This window comes from Bos grunniens, chromosome 6, assembly GCF_055505025.1.
Source record: "Bos grunniens cultivar Pamir isolate PY7600 chromosome 6, Bosgru_T2T1.0, whole genome shotgun sequence".
Lineage (NCBI taxonomy): Eukaryota > Metazoa > Chordata > Mammalia > Artiodactyla > Bovidae > Bos > Bos grunniens.
In genome coordinates, this window is record NC_141170.1 from 57,193,234 (window position 1) to 57,219,166 (window position 25,933).

The 25,933-nt window shown below is 40.4% G+C and overlaps 1 protein-coding gene across 10 annotated transcripts in view; it reads left to right on the forward strand.

The window, feature by feature from the left end:
- Window positions 1-25,933, forward strand: part of ATP8A1 (ATPase phospholipid transporting 8A1) — a 238,832-nt gene that overhangs the window by 188,491 nt on the left and 24,408 nt on the right. For all 10 annotated transcript variants that reach the window (XM_086407721.1, XM_086407724.1, XM_086407725.1 and 7 more), the window contains 4 exons: window positions 2,799-2,877; window positions 8,598-8,659; window positions 10,902-10,958; window positions 11,847-11,954. In XM_086407721.1, coding sequence (XP_086263847.1) covers window positions 2,799-2,877; window positions 8,598-8,659; window positions 10,902-10,958; window positions 11,847-11,954 — 306 coding nt within the window. The remainder of the gene's footprint in view (window positions 1-2,798; window positions 2,878-8,597; window positions 8,660-10,901; window positions 10,959-11,846; window positions 11,955-25,933) is intronic.

Genomic DNA, 25,933 nt, shown 5'->3' on the forward strand with positions numbered 1-25,933 from the left:
GATAAAATATCCAACATTTTATCTAAAATCATATTCTGAGTTTATAGCCTATATAGCAAGCCACAGACTTTTGTCATCTTTGTGATCCACAGTATTTCTTCATCCCAGCAACAAAAATATCTATTTCCTGCATAGTTCACTCTCCTGCAATTATGTATTCTAAAGTGTTTCCACTAGTGTTTGTTAGAAATTCGGGTTTCTATCCAGTGTAACTGAGGAGTTTTGTTTGTTGTTTTTTTGTTGTTTTTTTTTTTAAGTTTTGTAACAGTCAAGGTAGATGTAATTTTGAAACTATAATAAAAGTATCAAATACACCTTCACAGAATTTTTTCTCATTTAATATAGTACATGTTGGTTATGTTATGCATGTTATGTTACCAATAATTATATGTAACCTTAATTTGGTGTTTTGAATTTAGGAAATTAATGTAGGATATTTTAAATTTTATTATTTCATAAAACTGTCAAATGACATTTGTTCTCAGTATACCAGGGCAATAGAGCGAGACTGGTGTGGCAGCGCCTCTAACCTCATACAGTAAATGATGGTGTTAAGTTTATTGCCAGGATGTTATTCATCTTCTGAGATGAGGTCTTCATGAATGCACTGTGCATACATGTCCCAGTGTGCAGATGCATACAACTTGAGGGATGGGATAACTGAATTTGGTTAAGTTAAAAAAAAAAAAAAAAAAAACTTAACTACAAGGTTTTATGTAGAGTGGAGAACAAGTGGGTTTTTATAGAGCCCACTAGTTCTATAAAGTATTTTAGTGGTCTTTTAAAACTGTTGTTATTTATAATATGCAATGTCTGTGCTTTAATTTCTTAATGTTTTATTTTTTGCTTTTTTAAAAATTTACCTTTGATGTCCAATTTGTGTTAAATTCTACTGCCTTGCTAAAAAGCTTTCCATTACCTATGGTGAGTATTTTCAAGTGACAGAAAGCTACAGTTGGGGCAGATACAATGGATTATGAGCTCTTGTTTCCTTGAAAATGTAATCTGAGAGCTAGGAAGGTTCCAGACTTTCTGGCAGGCTAACAATAACCCTTACCAGCCCAGAGTACATCAACCTCAGCCACACGTCCCCATCTCCCATTGCTGAGGCTCCATGGTGTCTCTTGAGAGTTAGCTTCCCAGCCACTGCCTTGACCTTGCTCCTGTTGCTTATAAACCGATCGTCACAGGATTACCCAAAACCATTCCTAGAAAGTCACATCCTTTTGTACCCTTTGTATATGGCAACTTGGAAAGCCTTGTGGCCAGTGAGAAAGTGTAACTGGTCATATATAGTTTTAAGGTGAGAGCAGCCTTCCTTGTATTTTTTGCTCTTCTTGTATACAAAGTATCTCATAGTCTGCAAAGCCCTGGCATTTAGAAAAGTCACCATATCAATCCAAATAGAGTACACAACTTCTGTATTCATTTAAATATTTATAGATACACAAGCTGCCAGCAATTTTTATAGGGTTTATGGATTTTTCTAATGATTTCAGTGAAAATTGTTTGAATAAATCCCATATAAACATTTTAAAATTCAGGAACAAATGGTTACAGAATGCACAGTTGTATACACAGCAGTTGCTCCAGGTCCCCAGTGTAGAAGCATTGTTACCCTGAATGATGACGATTACGTTTGTTATGGTAAAAAGGGTCGGAGGTGCTGAGGTCGTGACAGGGGTTAAAGGATTAACATGTGACAATAAGTATCGGTCAGGAAAATGGAAAAGTAGAACTAATTTTTCTTGCACCCACCTGTGCTTTCTGTCAAATAAAAACTTGCAGTAATGACATAGTGAGGAGAAGAGACAAAGGTTAATGAGTAACATAAGTTCAAATGTGTAATGTATTGGAGCGTAAATTGGATCATACAATCCAGTGTGGCTGGGTGAACTAACAAAGGAGATTGAGATCACAGTGGAAAATTTTGGGAGGCAGGCAACTTAATTTCTGTTGTTTGAACAGCTTAAAACTATTTTAATACATGCCAGTTTTATTTGGCATACATTTTGTTTGCAAGAAGCACTTCTGAGGGACAAAACTGCAGCCCTTCAAAGGGCTGTGAGCGTTCTAAACAGTTTTTCTATAACTTAATCTTTTACATCCATGTTACAAAGAAAAGGCTAGTGATACTTGCTTTCTTGTTAATGAAATACAATAGATGAGAAAGCAATAACTATTAAATGATATTATAATTGTATGAAGTTTGATGTTGACAGGTGTTTTCAAATTGTGAAAGTCTTTTGTAACTTAAGTCCTGGTAAAAGGGCTTTGCTTTGAGGAACTATGCAATTTAAATGTTACACTTGTTATTTTTAGTGTTGTGCTGTGGGTGTGTTTGGAAAAAGAGAATGCACTATATCCTTACCATTTAAAAGTTTACACTTTTATTGCACATGGAAAAGAAAAAGTAGGGATCTCACCAAATTACAATCTCTTCAAAAGTCTGTTCGTCTGAAATTATGAAAATAGTCCCACTTAAAGAATTTCATGATCTAACAGTAATTTTAAATTTTATTTTCTTCTTCAGGCAGAAATTTAAACTTTTAATCCTTGGTTTTTAGAAAGTAGAAAAAATTTCAGTGAAGCTGAAAAAACATTTAGAGAAACATAAAAATAAATAAATGACCCATGAAGGTCTAAGAGGCAGAAAGTGTCTGTCAGTTCTATTAATTCACAGTGGTGGCCCGACAGAAACACGTTTTGTGAATCTAGCTCACAGATAAAAAGAAAGGTCAGAGTTCACAGAGCTAGTTTATCGCAAATGGTTCTCATGGATTTTTGTTTTCCCTCAGGTTTTCTGGGTTCATTGTTTAAATGGCCTCTTCCACTCAGTTATTCTGTTTTGGTTTCCACTAAAAGCCCTTCAATATGGTAAGTAGGAAGGATATGAATGCTAAGATGTGACTTTTTACTTTTTTAGAAAAATAATTCATTGTCAATATATGTTAAAAATTATAGCGGTGTTTCATTTTATGATGTTTCTTCCTTAACCTAAAATACATGCATTTAAAAGTTGTACACACTTTAAAGATTTTTACTATTCCTTTGGGAGCAAAGTGATTTAATATATGCAAAGCCTTTCTTCTCTACTTCTCATGTTTTTCAAACTTGCAGAGAGTGAAATTTTAGGGTTTTTTTTCCCCTCTGTTGATGTATAGTTAGGAGACAACAGTGCTGATGTTTTACGTCGTCTGTTTATTATACCTGTGAGACTTGTATCAGCTCTTTATACTGAACCTCATCAGACATGCTAGTATTTTCAAGTACTTGAGCTGCAGCTTTGAATGAGATTTTCAGTATGTTTTTATGTTCGTCTTGGAGTGTAAGCTTTTATCTCTGCTTGTTTTGAGGGGGTGATGTTATTGTGTCAGTTTTGAGAGATGGGATCATGGTGAATTTCCTATACACATAAAAATGATTAAGTAGTCACTTTAGAGAAGAGGTCCCTGGGATGCTTAAGCTGGTGTTGCTATGTCCGGAGCAGACCTTGCCCTGGGATCCGGAGGAAGACGGCTGAACATTCAGCTCACAGACATGTACCTCAAACAAGACACTCACGCCACCCGAGGTCTGCGCGCCCTTCAGAGGTACTAGCTGTTCTCGCGGCTGAGTTAACACTGGCCCATAAGGTGCAGGGCCGGCTCTTCTGTCCCACCAACAGCCTCCTCTCCAAGCTGCCAGAGGCATCCTCATAAAACGTAAATCAGACCAGATGCCTCCCTGCTCAGAACCCCACAGACTCGATCACATTTAGAACCAAGTACATAGCCCCAGCCTTGGCCAACTTGGCTCTCCTTCCACCCCACCACTGCCCCCCCTGCCAGCTCCCACCCTCGCTGTGCTCCAGCCCACAGGCCATCCATTCGCTCTTCCTCGTCTTCACCAGGTGTCCCAGCAGCTCTCTCCTCCCACCCTCAGGTCTGTGCTTGGAGAAACACTCCCGGATCACCCTGCCTCAGAGACCCTCCAACCCCGCGCCCTCTGCCCCTGACTCTCTCTCCTCATCCTCTTGTATCTTCTTGGTGCTTGCCTAGTGGGTGTGATATATTTGCTTTTTTTTTTTTTTAATTACCATGCTCCTCTGTTAGAACCAAAGCTCCAGAAGGGCAGGGTACTGTCTGTTAAGTTCGCTGTTGTTTCCATAGTGCCCACAACAGCGCCTGGCTCACTGTGGGCACCCAGTCCATCACAGACGCCTTCATGAGAAGCTGCGGCATGAGTCGGGGAGTGCGTATCGCAGACAAGGCAGCAGCTTCGTGGCCTGGTCGAAGATTTTCATCTCCTTCCTACATTCATTGCTCTGCCAGCACAAAGTGAAAAGATTCTCATTACTAGACCCTGGAAATAGCTGTAGTAAAATCTAATTAAATATAAAATATTGACCCAGTGGGCCAGGAGAATCATAATAGCATTTTTTAGATAAAATTTACATACCATAAAATTCACTCTTTTAAATTATATGATCCAGTGGTCTCTAGTATAGTCACAGAACTGCCCCAACTCTCTGATGCCAGAACAGTTTCATCACCCTTTATGCATGAGCAGTCACTCCTCATTTTTCTATCCCTCTCCCCTAGCCCCTGACAACCACTGATTTTTGTCTCTGTGGATTTGCCTATTCTGGCATTTCATAAAAATGGAGTTGTGATACAAGAATTTAACTGATCCTTATTGTGGCATAAATCAGGACTTCATTCCTTTTTATGGGTGAATAATATTTCATTGTATGGATAGAACACATTTTGTTTATTCATTCACTCATTGATGGACATTTGGATTGCTTTCACTTTGGGGAAATCCAGGGTGTTGAATCCAGGGTACAATATAGGACTTAGGTAAGTTTTCTACGTAGTTTATTTTCCTAACGCAAAATCAGTGTAAGCATGAAAAACTAGGAATGTCCATCATCGAAGTTCAGTTCAGTCGCTCAGTCGTGTCCGACTCTTTGCAACCCCATAAATCGCAGCACGCCAGGCCTCCCTATCCATCAACAACTCCCGGAGTTCACTCAGACTCACGTCCATCGAGTCAGTGATGCCATCCAGCCATCTCATCCTCCGTCGCCCCCTTCTCCTCCTGCCCTCACTCCCTCCCAGCATCAGAGTCTTTTCCAATGAGTCAACTCTTCGCATGAGGTGGCCAAAGTACTGGAGTTTCAGCTTCAGCATCATTCCTTCCAAAGAAATCCCAGGGCTGATCTCCTTCAGAATGGACTGGTTGGATCTCCTTGCAGTCCAAGGGACTCTCAAGAGTCTTCTCCAACACCACAGTTCAAAAGCATCAATTCTTCGGTGCTCAGCCTTCTTCACAGTCCAACTCTCACATCCATACATGACCACAGGAAAAACCATAGCCTTGACTAGACGGACCTTTGTTGGCAAAGTAATGTCTCTGCTTTTGAATATGCTATCTAGGTTGGTCATAACTTTCCTTCCAAGGAGTAAGCGTCTTTTAATTTCATGGCTGCAGTCACCATCTGCAGTGATTTTGGAGCCCCCAAAAATAAAGTCTGACACTGTTTCCACTGTTTCCCCATCTATTTGCCATGAAGTGATGGAACCGGATGCCATGATCTTCATTTTCTGAATGTTGAGCTTTAAGCCAACTTTTTCACTCTACACTTTCACCTTCATCAAGAGGCTTTTTAGTTCCTCTTCACTTTCTGCCATAAGGGTGGTGTCATCTGCATATCTGAGGTTATTGATATTTCTCCCGGCAATCTTGATTCCAGCTTGTGTTTCTTCCAGTCCAGCATTTCTCATGATGTACTCTGCATATAAGTTAAATAAACAGAGTGACAATATATAGCCTTGACGTACTCCTTTTCCTATCTGGAACCAGTCTGTTGTTCCATGTGCAGTTCTTAACTGTTGCTTCCTGACCTGCATACAGATTTCTCAAGAGGCAAGTCACGTGGTCTGGTATTCCCATCTCTTGAAGAATTTTCCACAGTTGATTGTGATCCACACAGTCAAAGGCTTTGGCATAGTCAATAAAGCAGAAGTAGGTGTTTTTCTGGAATTCTCTTGCTTTTTCCATGATCCAGCGGATGTTGGCAATTTGATCTCTGCTTCCTCTGCCTTTTCTAAAACCAGCTTGAACATCTGGAAGTTCATGGTTCACATATTGTTGAAGCCTGGCTTGGAGAATTTTGAGCATTGCTTTACTAGCATGTGAGATGAGTACAATTGTGTGGTAGTTTGAACATTCTTTGGCATTGCCTTTCTTTGGGATTGGAATGAATACTGACCTTTTCCAGTCCTGTGGCCACTGCTGAGTTTTCCAAATTTGCTGGCATATTGAGTGCAGCACTTTCAAAGCATCATCTTTCAGGATTTGAAATAGCTCAACTGGAATTCCATCACCTCCACTAGCTTTGTTCGTAGTGGTACTTCCTAAGGCCCACTTGACTTCACATTCCAGGATATCTGGTTCTAGGTGAGTGATCACACCATTGTGATTATCTGGGTCGTGAAGATCTTTTTTGTACAGTTCTTCTGTGTATTCTTGCCACCTCTTCTTAATATCTTCTGCTTCTGTTAGGTCCATACCATTTCTGTCCTTTATCGAGCCCATCTTTGCATGAAATGTTCCCTTGGTATCTCTAATTTTCTTGAAGAGATCTCTAGTCTTTCCCATTCTGTTGTTTTCCTCTATTTCTTTGCATTGATCACTGAGGAAGGCTTTTGCTACCTAAGTCGCTTCAGTCGTGTCCAACTCTGTGTGACTCCATAGACGGTAGCCCACCAGGCTCCCCCGTCCCTGGGATTCTCCAGGCAAGAACACTGGAGTGGGTTGCCATTTCCTTCTCCAATGCATGAGAGTGAAAAGTGAAAGGGAAGTCACTCTGTCGTGTCCGCCTCTTGGCAACCCCATGCACTGCAGCCTACCAGGCTCCTCCATCTATGGGGTCTTCCAGGCAAGAGTACTGGAGTGGGGTGCCATCACCTTCTCCGGAGGAAGGCTTTTAGGTACTCTAAATTAGAAAAAAAAAATTTTAAGTAGCACAAAGCAGACAGCATCCAAAACACCTTACCAATTCAAAACACTTTAGCAACAAGAGGTTTGAAAGGAATTCCCAACTAATTCCAGCCCCAGAAAAACAGATCCCAGGATTCCCTTTGCATTTGTCTGGGGAACTGCCAAGCCGTCCAGCCTCAGCAGAAGAAATTCACAAGGGGTGCTGCCTGGGGAACCCAAATCTAGCCAAGTCCAGAGAACATGCACTTCCTCTTTTCAAGAGATAAATGACACATAGCATAAATTGTGTTTTAACATTCTACTTTTTTTCAGTTTTTTTTTGTTTGTTTGTTTTCAAATAAGAAGTTTTTGTTTTCTTTAGCTTTTGAAAAGATGAGATAGAGAAGAGATAGAAATGGTTGTATAATATCTGGCTAAACATTCATTCACTTGCTTCAGTGTTTCTCAAAGTATGGTCTATAGACGCCTGAGAATACTCAAGACCTTTTGAGGTCTATGAATGAGGTCAAAATTTCATAGTTTCACATTTTTTATATTATCAAGACATTATTTGTCATTTTCATTGCTGCTGCAAAAGCAGCAGTGGGCAAAATTCCTGGTACCTTGACACAAACAGTGGTACAATTGTACTAGAAATCATTATATTCTTCACTACCACACACCCACATTAAAAAAAAAAAAAAGTTTCCCTTAAGAATACCCTTGAAGAAGCTGTAAACCTAATACTTTTATTAAATCCCGAAACTTGATACACATCTGCCTAATATTCTGCATGACCAAATGGGAAGTATACATGAAGTACTTCAGCCGCACATCAACAGGCAGCAGCTTTATCCACTAGAATGTCTGGGGGATTGTTTGAGTTATCAGCTGAACCAACTACATCCATGAGGTTACAGAATCATGCATAAGTAAAAGATGCATTCAGAATGAATTTTTCCAATGAATTTTTTTTAAGGTTGTGTGTTCAGTCGCTTTAGTCGTGTCCGACTCTCTGTGACCCTAAGGACTGTAGGCCACCAGGCTTCTCTGTCCACGGGATTCTTCAGGCAAGAGTATGGGAGTGGGTTGCCGTGCCCTCCTCCAGGGGATGTTAGGAGTATTTTTTCTTGTAACATGGGTTTAGAGCACTATGCAAGTTTCGTGTGTACAGCAGTATATCTCTACTAGTTCTGCATATGCTGCAGCGTGTTCACCAGAAAAACAGTTTCAGATTCCACTGCAGCTAACCTTTAGGAAACTACCTCCACATCTTTAAGAAATGACTTGAGTTTTTAAGTAGTATCAGGGAATAGTAACAGTTACTAGAAAAGGTTATCAAACACTTCTCTCCTTTCTAACTCCATCTCTCTGTGAAATTGGATTTCCCTCATATGTGAGGACTTCCCTGGTGGCTCAGACGGTAAAGCATCTGCCTACAATGCAGGAGACCTGGGTTCAGTCCCTGGGTTGGGAAGATCCCCTGGAGAAGGAAATGGCAACCCACTCCAATGGCTCCATTGTGTGACCCCGCTTCCCCTCCTTTTGTTCAACACTCCTAAATTGATTATTCTTTGAATGGATTCTGAATTTATTTCCTTTCCCAACAAACCTCTCTTCTTTTCATGTAGGCACTGTATTTGAAAATGGGAAGACTTCTGATTACCTGCTGTTGGGAAACTTTGTTTACACAGTGAGTGTGGGACATTTGCCTCGTTTGCATATGAAATTGAATTACTTCAACCAAGCTCATTTTATTTTCAAATTTAAATGTGTGCATTTCTGTATTTAAGGGTTGTTCGCACATCCTTTTAAAAATGAAATGAGATGTTTTGACTGTTGAGAGATTATCTTATATTAGGTTATAAAAATGTCATTTAGGTTCACTGACTGTATAGGCCTTTGGTTGTTCTTATTTTCAGTATTCCTTCTTCATTCTTATTGCCTCACTTTCCCTTTTTGTCTCCCTTGTCCCTTTTTCCTCAGGATTGTTTTATTGCCCTTGTTCGTATTGCCTTGCTTTCCTAAATTCATGGCAAATACTACCGTACTAGACTTGGGTGTTTAACAGCTAATTATTCTAGAGTCGCATTAAAAATAAAATGCCAAAAAAATTAAAAATAAAAAATCTCCATTTTTTTGAGATATTTAAGCCACGCAAGACATGGACTCCACTGTAGGAAATCACTGTATAAACGCTTATGAGGGATGCACAGATGAGTGTGAGCCCCACCCTGCCACTCAAGAGCCAAAAAATGTTCTAAAACCATTTTTTCATCTAAAGTCAAAAGCTCCACTGGGATACTAGTGCCAAAGGTCATATAGTTAGTCTCCAAAAGATGTGCCCTCCAGCCTTCAACTCTGAATTCTCAGGCCAGTGTCCTTTCCTCTCCTGTGACCCCTCCATGGCTCCACAAGTGGGGACCATGTGCTGTCCTAAATGTTAAGCGGGCACTGATACGGCTGATTCCGTTGGTGGAAAAACTATAATGTGATGTTTAAATAACTGATTAATAGGTAGTTAAGACTACTGAGTAACAGAGAGAGAAAGTTTTTGGCAAATCCAGGCTCTCCTTTCCATTGACATCAACCCACTCAAGTAGTAAAAGAAAAAAAAAAGGAAAAATACATTTGGGAGCCTAGTGGTTTGTTCTCGTACGACATGAGTGCAAAACAAATAATACTTGGTGGACTAAGTTTAGATATAAATCAGTAGATGTCATTGGATGTCTCAGAGACATTTTAAAGTATCCAAGTTTTAATAGGGAGTATTTCCTTCATTTTGTGTCAAAATCTCTCTCATTTTGGAATTTTTTATATAGTCTAAATTAAATATTTAAATTTTAGTAAATGTTTTATTTCTACAGCTCTTTATCCTGAATTGCTATTAGATATCCTGCTGAGAAAGCCCAAGTGCTTCACTTTATCCTGACTTTATGACCCAGTGGGCAGCGTCTAATACTATGTATAAACCCTACAGTAAGCAAAAGTAAGACTGTGCACTTAAGCACTCACTAATCACCAGCGCTAGGCAAGCACACACTTCCATCCTGGCAAACTGTTGGAAGTGCCCCGATTCCCTTTGACTACTAGCAGTATTCAGTATGTTATTTTTATCACAAATAGATAATCATAGATAATGCTGCAGTGCTAAGCGCCATTCTTGGTATTTTGCCTATAAAGGGATAAGTTTTATCAGATCCCAGTTTATAGATGAAGGAGATGAGACCCAGAGAGCTCAAGTAACCTGTCTTGTTCCTTAACAGAACAGCCAATAAGTGATGGAGTCTTGAGCACGCATAGTCTGACTCCAGGGCAATGTAGTCTGACTCCATTTAAACGTTGCGCTATCCTATGGAGAACACAGGGCAGTTCATTAAGTCTGGGTCCCCTGCTGTAGGGTTAATAGCATGGCCACCAATGACAGTGGATATATACCGCGTGGAGATGTAACACGCTCCTACATGCCACTCCGCAGAGTTTCTAATAAATCAAGTTATAGCATAAGTGTTCAGATTTCTAAATATCCAGTTATATGACTTACAATTCATCTTTAAAATTTAGAAAATGAAGTCTTGTACTACAGATGATGTAAAATAAACTTAAAGCAATCTCAGGAACCCAAGATTACTGTGGACCTTAGACAATTGTCGATCACTACTCATGAATTTTACGAGAAGTAGGCAGGCCCATGCTCAGAAGGCTTGTGGCTGGACTGTCGGACGACGACGATGAGGAGAGGGCAAGGAAGAGAGGCAGGAGTGTAAGGCTGCGCGTGGCAGTTCCAGCTGGCCACAGTCGTAATGTTCAGCCCTCAGCTAACTCACTCATTTCTTTGCTGGTTCGACGTACAAGTCCAGCTGTGAATAGTCTACCAGCCCATCTTATGAACTATCATATTTGTGAAGTAAAATAACGTCTCCCTTCTGTTCTAGTTTGTGGTGATAACTGTGTGCTTGAAAGCTGGATTGGAGACATCATATTGGACCTGGGTAAGAGGATCTTTAGTCACAACCAAGGATATCACATTTATTCATGCATTATCATTAATATTCATTGTTTTTCGTTATAACTTGATGTGTCTCTTTACTCCAGTTCCACAAGTGGTTCTATGGGGGTTCGGGACTGGAGGGAGGAAAACGGGGGACTCTAGTTTGAAAACATTGAGTAAAAAATAAGTGTATGTATCACAAGACTTCTCAGAGCCCTTAATATATGGTTGTACATTGTAAATACGCCTGAAAGTGGGAGGCCTTCAAACCTATTGATAGGAATCTTTTCACGGTAGAGTATGTCACAAGACATGCTCATTGGAAAACCCATTGGAAAACGATTCTGAAGACCATTAATATTAGTGAAAGATTTGTCCTCAGACACTTGCAGATCTCCAGCCTGAATAAAAGAAGTTCCATTTTAGATACATTAGTGTTGAAGTACATTCACATCCAGGTAAAGAGACACAGTAAACAAAAAGAAAGTTAGATGTTCAAGGGAAAGGTGGGCGCAAGAAATTTGGATTTGACAGTCCTTAGCACAGAGATTAGTATTCGCACAAGTGTCTTAGCATCTTTCAGTCAGAGCATACAGACAAAAACTAGGGAGGCTTAAAGATGGTAGCAGATAAAACTGATAAGAGTGAAAGGTGAGACCCACCAAAGGAGGTGGGAAAGGAACATACCGCAGGTATTATATCATCATAGAGGAGATGTATTTCATGCAAGATCCAGTTAAAACACACAAATATTTAGTTAATAAGTGCCATAGGTAACATTTATGGATACAGTAAAATAATAATAATAAGGAAATTTGTGAAAGCTTCACCAGTGTGTGAGTCCTCTGTCCACCTGCAAGTCTCTGACACAGATTCCCTCCCTCCACAGTTCAGCCACATAGCCATCTGGGGCAGCATCGCACTCTGGGTGGTGTTTTTTGGAATCTACTCATCTCTGTGGCCTGCTGTTCCGATGGCCCCTGATATGTCAGGAGAGGTAATGTATCCTAATAACAGATAATCTGGCAAACCATAAGAATTGGCATTCATTAATGAGCCTTAATTGCTTGGCTTGGGTTTATATTAAAACAGTATTCACCAATTTAAAAAGCTATTTTTAAACTCCACAGTTGTGAGTGATAAAAATTGAGAGAATATTTTAAACTTGGGCATTTTACTTAAATCTGACTTACCCTTTCATAAGTATTGCTGGGATAATAAAATATGGTTGTCAGGAGCTTGAATCCTGTTAAGACTATCTATACAGAAGATGCCATTTTAAAATTAGACCATCAATCCACACATACTTTTTGAATAAGAGATTTAGGGAAATGGTGAGTTTATGTCTTGGGACAGTCTGTCTTTTCTTCTGTTATCTTTCATTCTAAAGAAAAAGGCTACTGTCCTGTATTAAATGCACTTTTAGAGTTGTCTTAATGACATCAGTTTGGTTTTCATTTTGAAAGAGTTAGGCTATCTGACATTTTAGCCTTATCATGGTCCACTTTCAATTCCATCTGTCACTTTCTCGTTATACTGGTAGGAATTGAGTTATTAGGTGTTCGTGGGGGAGTGTCATAAGATCTCCTTTCGTACAGAAGGGATTCCAGCAGTAGGAGAGTGTATTATTTCAATTGCAGGAAATTTGACATAAAATGTATAAAAGAAAATGTGGAAAACATTTCAGGATTTCCTGTGACCTCACAGTAACTTGCAAATCGAGGTAACGTGAGCTCCGTTACAGCACATTGTTTTCCCGCAGTCACAGGAAACCTTTCCAGGGGTTTCTATTATTTGTTTCCCTAAGTACTGCCTGAGTACCTTTCACTTTTGACAGTCTGGTTTATAGATCATTTTCATGAAATTTTATCTGACAGCATCCTGCTTTTTATAAATTAGCAGAATGCAGACACATTAAAAAAATTTGTGGCTAAATTTATTAGAGAGAGGCATTATATACTATTACAGCAAAACCAGACGTATCGAGGAGTATGTACTTCCTTCCACCAAAGGGAAGGCTCCTTCTGAAACATGGACTGTGAACTCAAGAAAATTTACAGCATGTATTTTAAGGACAACAGAAAGAAAGCTGTGAATCCGTCTCCTTGCCTTGATTTGCGTCCTTTTTTCTTGAAGGAATAAAATCAAAGATTGTATATGTCCACTTACGCCACCTGGAAATTCCAATCCTACTGTTTTTATTTGATGTGCACTGTCTGATTGGACCTGCTTTTCCCCAAGGTCGATTCTAACTTAATACCTTTTTCATTAGACCTCATTTTGCCTCATGTCTGAATGTTTTATTTTCAAAATGAATGACACAAAAGATTTTGAAATCGAGATAGTTTGAGCAGCTGTAGCCAATCGCTTTGAAGACAAGAACAGAGTTTTTGACCACCTACTTCTAGGACAAGTGTGAAGTTTGACTGGCTTTTAGCCAACCAAATATAATTCTACCCTTGCCTATAGAATTCCTGGTATTACCCAAACACAAGACTTAATAATGTCTCTTGACATTTGCGGTGATGCTGTGTTTAATTCAAAGTGAAATGAATGTCAGTACCCCATCACATTTCTGTTCACTTCATATACAGTGGGAAGTGCTAACAGGGCTTCTTTTTCTTGTTTTATTGCTACTAATACTTTGAATATAATGTTTAAATAGCTAATGCCCCATGGAAAATAGAAAGAATGGATTAATTCAGCTGTTGGCTTGGCTAACTTGTCCAAGATGTAAATTTGTTTAATGTATTTAAAGGAAAGAGTAATACTTTAAAATTATGTAGTACTTGGTGCTTGCAGAGTGTCTTGGTGTGCATATATGTGTAAATGAGCTTCACGGCCACTCCAGAAAAGGAAGATGACAAGAGCACCACTCACATTCTCTGGGAGAGAGAGTCTACGTTCACGGTTTCCTGGGCACCAGGGTTTTATAACCCAAAATATTATAGCAATACTCTACTTTTGAATCTTTTTATTGTGCACAGTCACTAATTCTATTACAATCCAGTTAATTTCAGAAAGTAATAACTACCCTTAGATTTGCATTTTTCATCGTAAAATTCTACATTTCAACCAAGAATGTAGCCAAATGCATATATGTGAAAAATTCATTTATGTGCCAGGAGTTATACTTGTGTGTATGTATATATATATACACACACATATATACACACACACACATATATCATTGGCCAACTATCTTGAGTAAAACTTACTTGTTCATCCTTCTAACTTTCACAGCAATATACTATTACAGTGTATATTACATATATTTTATTGTATATTGCAAGTAGCAATATAGTGTTCTAAATAACACGGGGATAAGTACAAATATTAGCGTTCCCTGACTTGACATGTTTTACGTAATCCATATAATGAAACACAACCCCAGGCATTTTCCAGAAAATAATAACGCTGTTCCAAAGGTTCCTGGTGTGCTATGAAGGTAACTTTCTGTCCCCACCAGCAACAGGGTTGTGAGTGTCTAATCCAAGGACCCTACCCCTAGAATTCCACATCTCTCCTGTTTTGATTTGGTGGCAGCTCCTCCCTAAAGTAAATAATTAAATACATGTGTATGTTTGGGTTGTCTAAAAGGCATAACAAGGCCATCCGGCATAGTAAAGCATTAACAGAGATGGTTAAGCAGACTAAAAACAGCAACCCCAGTCCCCCCCATCCTGGATCAGGTGGTATTTTGGAGGATGAGGTACTAGAGGTTTAAAAGGAATTGACACAATAGAGAAGTCCTTTAAAAAGACAGCTAAGTTGGACTGGAGAGCCTGGCTGTGGAGTCTCCAACTCGGCCACTCATGAGCTGTGTGACCCAGGGCTAGTTAAAAAAATAAATAAATAAAAAATAAAAAGACAGCTAAGATCTGGGAAAAACAATGCTAAAAATGCATAAGGTCTATTGAATGCTTTGAGTGTTTTATATGCATTTATTCTATCGATTCAGCAGCTGTTTGTTGAGATTCTACTGTGGGTCAAGCACTGTGGATTCATTAGTGAATAAAATAAATAAAAATCCACGCCCTTCTCAATGTTTCTGCTGGAAGGAGACAAAATAAGTGAAATATAGAGGGATATAAATGCTATAGAGAGAACAGAGCAGGCAGGAGAAACTGAGAACCGTGACTCCCATTGTTACCCACACCCTGTGGCTTTCACTCCTGGTCCAGTCACAGGCTCTGGAGGGGCTTGAGAGAGGGTGTCCTGATCTGACTTGTGCTTTAGCACCAGGACTGTGACCACGGTGTTATGAACCACCTAGGAGATTGTTGCAAGAACCTAGGCCGAAAGTAACGGTGGTTTGGGCCAGGAGAGCGGTCATGGTGAAAGGGGTCAGAGTCTGAAGCTAATCTGAAGGTAGAGCCCGTAGGATTTGCTGACAGATTGGATGTGAGGAGTGAGAGGAAATGAAGCCGAGGGGGACGCCATGGTGTTGGTTGTGACCATTAGATCATGCTTGTCCTCAACTCACCAAATCCTCCCAGCAAACTTATTACCGTGCTCGTTTTACAGATGAGAACACAGAGGCCTAGAGAAGGTAAGTAAGTGCCTCATCTGATAACCCAATCTGAAGTGACAGAGGACAGACTTAGCCGTGTGGTCCACGGTCAGCTGCCCCGTGCTGCTCCTCTGATCCTGTTTATTCAGAGGAAATCTGAGGGGACTCTCCCTCGTTGCAGCTATTTCAAGGATCTGTGTGGATGAGATCTCTATTTTCTGGTTCCTGACAGCAATGGCTCCTCCGTGCTTCTCTCCCTGTGGGCATGGCAGTGTCCTGGCCTTCCTCCGTCCACCCTCGGCATCCCAGCCGCTGAGCTCCACCTCCTCCTCACGTGTCTACTGCCCCTTCGAGTCTTCACTGATCTGCTCTGACATAAAGATGTCGAGTGCCCCATTAGTATTCAGTAAATGATTGCGAGGTGAAACTGCTTTTTTTCCATGCTTGTTTGTTTTGAACAAACACACGAGAAACAGTGGCGTGGAGGTGACAGAGAGACAGAGTTCGGCTCAGATAAGACCCTGGTGCTGACATCCAGAGGTTTTCCGGCAGCAGAACAGGATGCTGGCCTCTCTTACCCCAACCGCAGTCCCTGCCACTCGCGCTGCTCAGCAGAGCCATGCTCATCTGCGCTGTGCAGCTCCTTCCCGCTCCTGGGGTTCAGGTGCTCTGTGGACCTCTCTCCAGTGTTTTGTCTTCAGACAGACATCGTACATGTTGAAGGGCACAGATTATTCTGCTCTAATTAGTGCTAACTGGAGCACAGGGTGCAAATTTTAGACCACTTACAAGTATGGGTCTCAGGCTTCTACATTCAGCCTGGACACATACCATACACTGATCAGGGTTTTATAGTTGTTTCCAATCTGTGTTCTTGACGCGTCCTTTCAGCCATCTGGAGACAGAGCCATTTCTCTCACTGTGTTGAAAGAAAACCCTTGTTCACGAAGAAGGGAAGGGAAGAGAACTAGCATTTATGGTGCACCCTTTTATTCTCCAGGCACTGGTTTTGATCCCAGGCGTTCATTGTTTCATTTAAATCCATATCACAAAGCTATGGAGTAAGTAGAGCAATAGCAAGTCACCCAGAGAATTCATCCCAGGTTTTCCTCTCAAATCCCTTCGGTTGCTCTAACATCCTGAGGAACTAAATACCTTCTCTTTAACACCCATTCCTGTTCCTTACTCTCAGATGGGGACTCTTTCTTTTCTCCTTGCAACCGTTTTCCTTGCATTCTGTTGATTTCCCTGATATATCTGCTATTTCCCAGGATACCCAGAGCCCTGATCAATTTCCCCCAGTTTGTCAGATACAAAAGCATTCCCATCTCTCTCTAAAAGTGCCTAGATTTTTAATTCTCCCCCCTCAACACCACCTAACTCCCTCAACACACTTCTAGAGACTGTGTCTCACTTTGTATCCCAACTTCTCATGTCCTCTTAGCAATATCAGCGTGTCTAATACCCACTCGTTAAATACATATATGTATAATATATATATAAAATTGAAAACCTAATCAACCCACATCATCAGAGAATGTACAGTTGCCACTCAGATGAGAGTAGGACCTCACTTACTGAGGGTCAGTCACTGTCACAAGTACTTCTCATATCTTCACTCGCTTAACCCTGAGAACATTTAACGCAACACTGTAAGGCAGTTTCTGTCACACATTTCACCGACACAGAGTGGTTAAATAATTTTCTCAAGGTCACACAGCCTGTAAATCATCTCTGAGCTGCCTTTGGAAAGCAGCCAGTCTTTCCCCTTTACCATTATACACACTGTTCTCTGTCCCTTTTACATTTTTCCTCTCGCCTTTTCACTTCTCTGCGTTTTTCTCCCAGCCGTTTGTATAAATGCCTTTTAATGTCAGTTCCCCAAAGTACTTACTTCCATCTGGTTGGTCAACTAAGCCATGCATTATCTGCATATAATATTTCCATCTTCAGCTGTGCTCAGCTGCCTGTATCACTAATCAGGCATCGTTACCTTCCTCCTTCCTTCAACACATTCTACATGCCTGAAATTACCAGAAATCCATCCCCTAGATATCTGAGCTTTTAGGCCAGACATGAGCCACTCCAGCCAGGGCCAGAGAGGACTCTTCTCAGTTGGTGGGCAGGGTGTTGCCATTTGGGAAACATTCCTTCCTATAGTTTTGTTTCCACTATAGGAATTCTACATCTCTGCCCATAATAAGATTCAAATGATAATGATTAACAAGCATTCCAGTACCACAAATATTGAAATATTTAGCTATTAAGAAGGAATTACGACATCACAGCAGGGGGAGAGTAGATTCCGCAAAGGTGGAGAATGAGACAATAAGAAATTATTTAGAAAAGGAAAAGAAAGAGAAAATAGCATGACAAGCTTGACTGCGACTTTAAATATGTCACTGTCTTCCCCTCCTCTCACAAATATGGTTGTGATTTAAGGGGAAGACTTTTTTTTTTTTTTTTTTTCAGACCTGACTTGTATTTTTTCACACCAGTACAACAATTTATGGGGCAAGGTAGACTCTGGGGAGAAGTGCTATGTTATATAAACACATGCTGGCCTGCTTTTTCTGACTTGTCTCAGTGATGTTACTGAGTATTTCTTGAAGTTTCAGAAGGAAATGTTTTAGGCACTCTGATTAGTACACCAGATTACAAAATAAAAAGCAAGTTCCATCAAGGATCATTTCATATCACGATGAATACCAGGAGGTTAGCAGTGGCAGAACTTTCCAGGGCATCACGGCCGCACAGACACACTGTACAGTCTTCCCGAGCGCCATCTGGTCCTGCTCTCCCTGGCCTGAGGGATCTATAAAACTACTGAAGGAAATTGAAGTTAAGGAACGAGCATGTGTTTTACAGAATTTCAGATCTCTTGATTGAGGTTTGTAAAGTCTCTCTAAAAAACAATAAAAGTCTTTGTTGAACCCTTTACTGTCACCCCTGTAGGAAAGGTATTAATAAACCACATTAGTGATATGATTTTCCTAAATTGTGCTGTTGCCCATTTTACCAACACAGTGAGTTACTTTACATATGAGGAATTTCCTGGTTTCAAATAGTACTTATTCATCTCTCAGCTTTTAATTACCTAGATAGCATGTAATAATTTATAGGTCCTAAGACCTGCCCTGGTAGATAGGGTGGGGCAGTGTTTTGATATGAAGGAATTTCATCCAAGATTACTGGGTTTAGCCAAGTAGCCTGGGGAGAACAACTGCTCCAAACTCTATCAGATGTTCTTTAGTCAACCAACAGTTGGGATCCCATCCAATAAAACGTGCCGTTGGTCGCAGTCCTCAGAGCCCTGACAGTGAATGAGACAGGCAGACTATCACAGATCTTAAAGAAGCTGGCCACATGGCCACTTCCAAGCCCATTTTGTAAAGAGAAGTCTTAAAGAAATGCTGGGAAGCAGAGACATCAATGTGACTAACGGCAAATCAGGACACGGGCACACACATGGGCATAGAGTGCTCTTTTGAGTCGCTGTGAGAGCTGGCATTGCTTTTTGTAAGCACAGCACCTTTTCCTACAATACGGAGCACACGTGTATTGAGCATCTAGGGTACATGTGTTGCTCTGTGTTAAGCAGTGGAGGATGCACAGGTGAACAGAATTGGTCAAGGTCCTTAAGGATTTTGTTTTTAATAATGGGATATGGATGTCATAAATATGAGGGATGATGCAGTGCACCCCAAGTGCCATGATAGGGAGCAAGGCATGAAAAGCTGAACAAAGCTGCTCTTAGTATGACAGAACTTTGGCTGTTTGTTTTCTAGAGTCAGTACATTCTTGCATTCATTCCATAATTATGCATCAAGTATGTAGTTGGTTCTAGGCATGGTGTCTGCATAATGGATTAATTAGGCAAGATCCCCATGAGTGTTCAGGTTGAGGGGACCTGGGAGTAAGAGGGGAAAAGTCACTAAATCAGTTAACAAATGGCTAAATGTTGAATGATTAAAGATGATTTCACAAGGTGATAGGAAGAAAACAGGGTGATATGATAAGGGACAGGATTGTAATGGCTGCTCCAAGAAGGTCTTTTGGAAGAAGGGACAATTAAATGATCCAGAGATAGCTTCAAGTGAAGAAGAGCATTCCAGGGCTGACAGAGCAACTCATGCCCAGACTCTGAGGCAGGACTGAGGCTAATGTGTTCAAAGACTGAAAAGTCCATGTCACTGGAGTTGAAAAAGTAGGAAAGAGCACTATGAAATGGAGCCAGTGAGATGGGCAGAAAGTAGATCACCACCCCTGGCTTAGCCTCTAGCTCGTAAGTCAAGTACAGCTTGTTTTTTGAGTTGCATGCCAGGGAACAATCAGAAATGCTCATAAAAGAAACCATGAATGTCATGTGCCATCTGCTTCAATAAAGCTCATAATTGGACACAACTCTTGCCTTCTGTGATATGGTAAGAAACATTGTCAATGAGTTCAAAAGCTAGTTGGCTCCAAATTCTCACTTAGCCCCCCTAGTGTGTATCATGCAAAGCAAGTTATTTTATGGCATACTTTTGATGTTAAAAAAAGTAACTGGATTAAACAAGATAGAAACATTTCTCTCTCATATGAAAAAAAAAGGTCCAATGGAGCCAGATAGTTCAGGACTGGTGTGGCAGCTGCACAGTCATCAAAGACCAGATTTCTTCTATCTTGCTGCATAGTGAACCTTAGTGTACTTCCTCATAGTCCATAATGGCTGCTTAAGCTCTAGCCATTTTATCAACATTCCAGCCAACATGAAAAAATTAACCCTTTCTCTTTGAAGTTCTTTCCTAGACATTGCCCACCATATTTCTACTTAGCTCTCATTAACCAAAGCTAGTCACATGGTCATACTTAGCTACAATAAGACAGCCAGAGGAATATAGTCTGAGCTGGAGGAAAAGATGATTCACGATTCAAGTGGTTGCACCTAAGAAAGTGAGCAGAGACATACTAGGAGGCAACTAGAAGTCTCTGCCGTGATAGTCAACAATGTTTCTACATAAGCCATATGTCAGTTTATGTCTTGCCATAGGTAAATCTTTTTTGAAGTTTTGAATTTTTAAAATATAATTTCCTAAAACAGATGGTAATTAGAAGATGAATGGAGATGTTAGTTAGATGGTGGTGATTTTGCAATATATAAATGTATCAAATCAACACATTGCACTCCTTAAACTTATATAAGGTTATATGTCAATTATATCTCACTAAATTAGGAAAATAAATTTTTTAAAGAAAAACATTTCCTGCCATCTGCAATATAGGCCATATATGTTTCACAGATTGAGTTACTAGTAATCAAAGAATTGATGCTTTATGAGATGGTTTTTTGTTTTTTTATTTTTGCTTGTTTGAACTTTCCTTTATATTTTCATCTTTAAAATGAGAATAAAATAGTACCTATCTCATGGTATTGATTTTTTTACCTTTTTTTTTGAGATGGCTTTTAAGCAGATAAAATATAGAGCTGTCACAGAATTATAAAAACTTGTAAGAATGATATAACAAGTAAACAAACTGACCACTGAGATACCGTACTTTATCTTAATATAACTTCTCCAGTAGCATCAGAATATTTTAAAATTGTATTTCTCATAGCCAAAAGAATATTTTGTTACTAATTTTGTCCTCATTTTTCTGGTACTTTTAAGTTTTTTAAATAGCACAGTGAAGAAGATTAAAATAAAACAAAGCAAAACAAATTCTGTTCTTAATTACTTTTACTGTTCCGGAAACTACACCCCTAGAAAAGTTTCAGAGCTGTGCAGTTTCTAATGCTCTTGATTGCTTTTTAAAAAGACTATTTTGCATGTTCATTTCTCAGTATTTATTGATACATAGTCAAATTTTACTTTAAAAAAATAAAATTGGCTTCTGATTGATCTGATTGATCCTGGTGGCTCAGATGGTAAAGAATCTCCCTGCAATGCAGGAGACCTGGGTTTAATCTCTGGGTTGGGAAGATCCCCTGGAGAAGGAAATGGCTACCCACTCTGTTATTCTTGCCTAGAGAATCCCCATAGACAGAGGAGGCTAGCAGGCAGTCCATGGGTAGCAGAGTCAGACAGGACTGAGCGACTAAGCACAGTCCTATTGTGTTGATACACAGGATTGTATCAACCACAGTTGATACACAGTCAACTTTTACTTTAAAACAAAGTTAGCTTCTGATTGATCTAGGTCCCAAGTAGCTCTTCCTCCTTTTCCTCTGATAATCTTTTTTAATCATTTGTTTGCAGAGAGTGGAGATACAAAGGTTGTTTCTCGCACTATTCAGCTGGATTGAATATTGATTGAGTCCCACAGGGTGATCATGCCTTCTTCAGTTCTTCACCACCACCCAGGAATGTCCAAGGGGGAAAGAGCACAGAAACGCTGTGAACTGGCATCTCATTTGCATGTTTTCTCAGATTTTCTTTGCTTGGAACAATTTGCATATTTTCTAAAATTTTTGTTTGTTTGGGATAATCCAAGCGAAGGGCTTTCTTTGTCTCAGAGTAATCAAGAGCTTCTGGTAATAATTGCAAACATATTGAAGTTTATCCAAAACACCCTTCTCCTTAGTTATTTTCTGGGTGTTCTGCCCTGTCTATTTTTATGGAGAAAGTAATTCATCCTGTATAAGAGCCCAATTCAGCTCAGTGCAACTGAGATTTATGGAGCGCCTCTGCATCAGGACCTATACTGGGTGTCAGTGGATCAAAAGTTGACAAAATAGAGTCCCTCTTTGGAGCCTGAGTTGTGAGTAAACCAACAGATCAACAGAACATTAGAATGTAAGACACTAGTTATTACGATGAGGATGCACAAGGGCTGGCCCAGGAGAGGCCACTCTGCACACTATAGCTTGGAGACTTTAGAACAGTTTCTTGGAACTACTGTTCCCCACACTGTTCAGGAAGGCAAGAGAAAGAAGGACTTTCAAAGCAGTGTGTGTTAGTCATGTCCAACTCTGTGACCCCATGGACTATAGCCCACCAAGCGCCTCTGTCTATGGGATTCTCCAGGCAAGAATACCAGAGTGGGTAGCCATTCCCTTCTCCAGGGGATCTTCCCAACCCTGGAATCAAACCCGGGTCTCCTGCATTGCAAGCAGATTCTTTAGCACCTGAGCAAACAAGGAAACCCTTCGAAGTAGAGAGCAGCCCAAGCAAAGAGGGAGGTTGGAGTTGCTGAGGGAGGGGATGGTTGGAGCTAGAACTGAAAAGTTTAGCAAGGACTAGGTCACAGAAAATTACCCAGTTATCATTTACATCATTTCTTTGAACCATGGCAGATTGCTTTTCTTTATGAAATACATAGTATTCCAGAAAGTACCGAGGCCATAGAGTACAAATTGGGTCATATAAATGCTAGTAATAAGCCAGTGAGTGATTAAAAAATTTTGTATTTTGGCATGAATATCTATCACATAATTGAAATTTTGTAAGAATGCTATTGTACTAAAATAAGACATCAAAGACCTATCTCAGTGATAACCACTAGAACATAGAACTTGGCATGTGCATTCCTCTGTCTTCAGGTTTTATCAGAGGGAAGTTTCAAGCCTCACTACCCAACATGAGCAAACGCTGAAAACCTTCCATGGAAGTTCATCTCTTCAAGCCAAAGTCCACATGAGCTTGAGATTTGTCTCTGATTAACGTGCAGAGTGATGAATTCACCATTTAGTGTTGACCCAGTGAGGCTTGTTATGTACCTCTGAGTTCAACTCCGTGCCCAGGTACCATAACAGATTCAGACAGAAAGAGTTAAGTTTCAGAGACAGGCTCCCACAACTTGGAGACCTCTGTCACACCATGGTGTTTCCCGGGCCTTGGACACAAAGACACTTATTAAACATTTGCAAGTTTAAATTCAAGTAACACAGTATTACCTGAAAGCAGATTTGATTTTGATGAGCTCATATCAGGTTTTCATACATCAAGGGCAGTGTTGCCAGGAGAAGGCACAATTTTGATGCAGTAAAACCATTCTATTTATAAGACATTGGTATTTTGCCATAAAAATACAGATGTTCAGTTCAGTTGCTCAGTCATGTCCAACTCTTCGTGACCCCATGGACTATAGAACACCAGGCTTCCCTGTCCATCACCAACTCTCAGAGCTTGCTCAAACTCATGTCCATTGAGTCATTGATGCCATCCAACCATCTCATCCTCTGTTGTCCCCTTCTCCTCCTGCCTTCAATCTTTTCCAGCATCAGGGTCTTTTCCAATGAGTCAGCTCTTCGCATCAGGTGGCCAAAGTGTTGGACTTTCAGCTTCAACATCAGTCCTTCCAGTGAATATTCCGGACTTACTTCCTTTAGGTGGACTGGTTAGATCTCCTTGCAGTCCAAGGGACTCTCAAGAGTCTTCTCCAACACCACAGTTCAAAATCATCAATTCTTTGGTGCTCAGCTTTCTTTATAGTCCAACTCACATCCATACATGACTACTGGAAAAACCATAGCTTTGACTAGATGGACCTTTGTTGGCAAAGTAATGTCTCTGCTTTTTAACATGCTGCCTAGGTTGGTCATAGCTTTTCATCCAAGGAGCAGGTGTCTTTTTTTTTTTTTAATTTACACTATTGTATTGGTTTTGCCAAATATTGAAATGAATCAGCCACAGGTATACATATGTTCCCCATCCTGAACCCTCCTCCCTCCTCCCTCCCCATACCATCCTTCTGCGTCGTCCCAGTGCACCAGCCCCAAGCATCCAGTATCGTGCATCGAACCTGGACTGGCGACTCATTCAATATATGATATTATACGTATTTCAGTGCTATTCTCCCAAATCATCCCACCCTCTCCCTCTCCCACAGAGTCCAAAATACTGTTCTATACATCAGTGTCTCTTTTGCTGTCTTGTATACAGAGTTATTGTTACCATCTTTCTAAATTCCATATATATGCGTTAGTATACTGTATGGGAAAGACTAGGCATCTCTTCAAGAAAATCAGAGATACCAAAGGAACATTTCATGCAAAGACGGGCTCGATAAAGGACAGAAATGGTATGGACCTAACAGAAGCAGAAGATATTAAGAAGAGATGGCAAGAATACACAGAAGAACTGTACAGAAAAGATCTTCACGACCCAGATAATCACAATGGTGTGATCACTCACCTAGAGCCAGACATCCTGGAATGTGAAGTCAAGTGGGCCTTAGAAAGCATCACTACGAACAATGCTAGTGGAGGTGATGGAATTCCAGTTGAGCTATTCCAAATCCTGAAAGATGATACTGTGAAAGTGCTGCACTCAATATGCCAGCAAATTTGGAAAACTCAGCAGTGGCCACAGGACTGGAAAAGGTCAGTTTTCATTCCAATCCCAAAGAAAGGCAGTGCCAAAGAATGCTCAAACTACCGCACAATTGCACTCATCTCACACGCTAGTAAAGTAATGCTCAAAATTCTCCAAGCCAGGCTTCAGCAATATGTGAACCGTGAACTTCCTGATGTTCAAGCTGGTTTTAGAAAAGGCAGAGGAACCAGAGATCAAATTGCCAACATCCACTGGATCATAGAAAAAGCAAGAGAGTTCCAGAAAAACATCTACTTCTGCTTTATTGACTATGCCAAAGCCTTTGACTGTGTGGATCACAGTAAACTGTGGAAAATTCTGAAGGAGATGGGAATACCAGACCACCTAATCTGCCTCTTGAGAAATTTGTATGCAGGTCAGGAAGCAACAGTTAGAACTGGACATGGAACAACAGACTGGTTCCAGATAGGAAAAGGAGTTTGTCAAGGCTGTATATTGTCACCCTGCTTATTTAACTTATATGCAGAGTACATCATGAGAAACGCTGGACTGGAAGAAACACAAACTGGAATCAAGATTGCCAGGAAAAATATCAATAACCTCAGATATGCAGATGACACCACCCTTATGGCAGAAAGTGAAGAGGAACTCAAAGGCCTCTTGATGAAGGTGAAAGTGGAGAGTGAAAAAGTTGGCTTAAAGCTCAACATTCAGAAAACAAAGATCATGGCATCCGGTCCCACCACTTCATGGGAAATAGATGGGAAAACAGTGGAAACAGTGTCAGACTTTATTTTTCTGGGCTCCAAAATCACTACAGATGGTGACTGCAGCCATGAAACTAAAAGACGCTTACTCCTTGGAAGGAAAGTTATGACCAACCTAGATAGCATATTCAAAAGCAGAGACATTACTTTGCCAACAAAGGTTCGTCTAGTCAAGGCTATGGTTTTTCCTGTGGTCATGTATGGATGTGAGAGTTGGACTGTGAAGAAGGCTGAGCGCCGAAGAATTGATGCTTTTGTACTGTGGTGTTGGAGAAGACTCTTGAGAGTCCCTTGGACTGCAAGGAGATCCAACCAGTCCATTCTGAAGATCAGCCCTGAGATTTCTTTGGAAGGAATGATGCTAAAGCTGAAACTCTAGTACTTTGGCCACCTCATGTGAAGAGTTGACTCATTGGAAAAGACTCTGATGCTGGGAGGG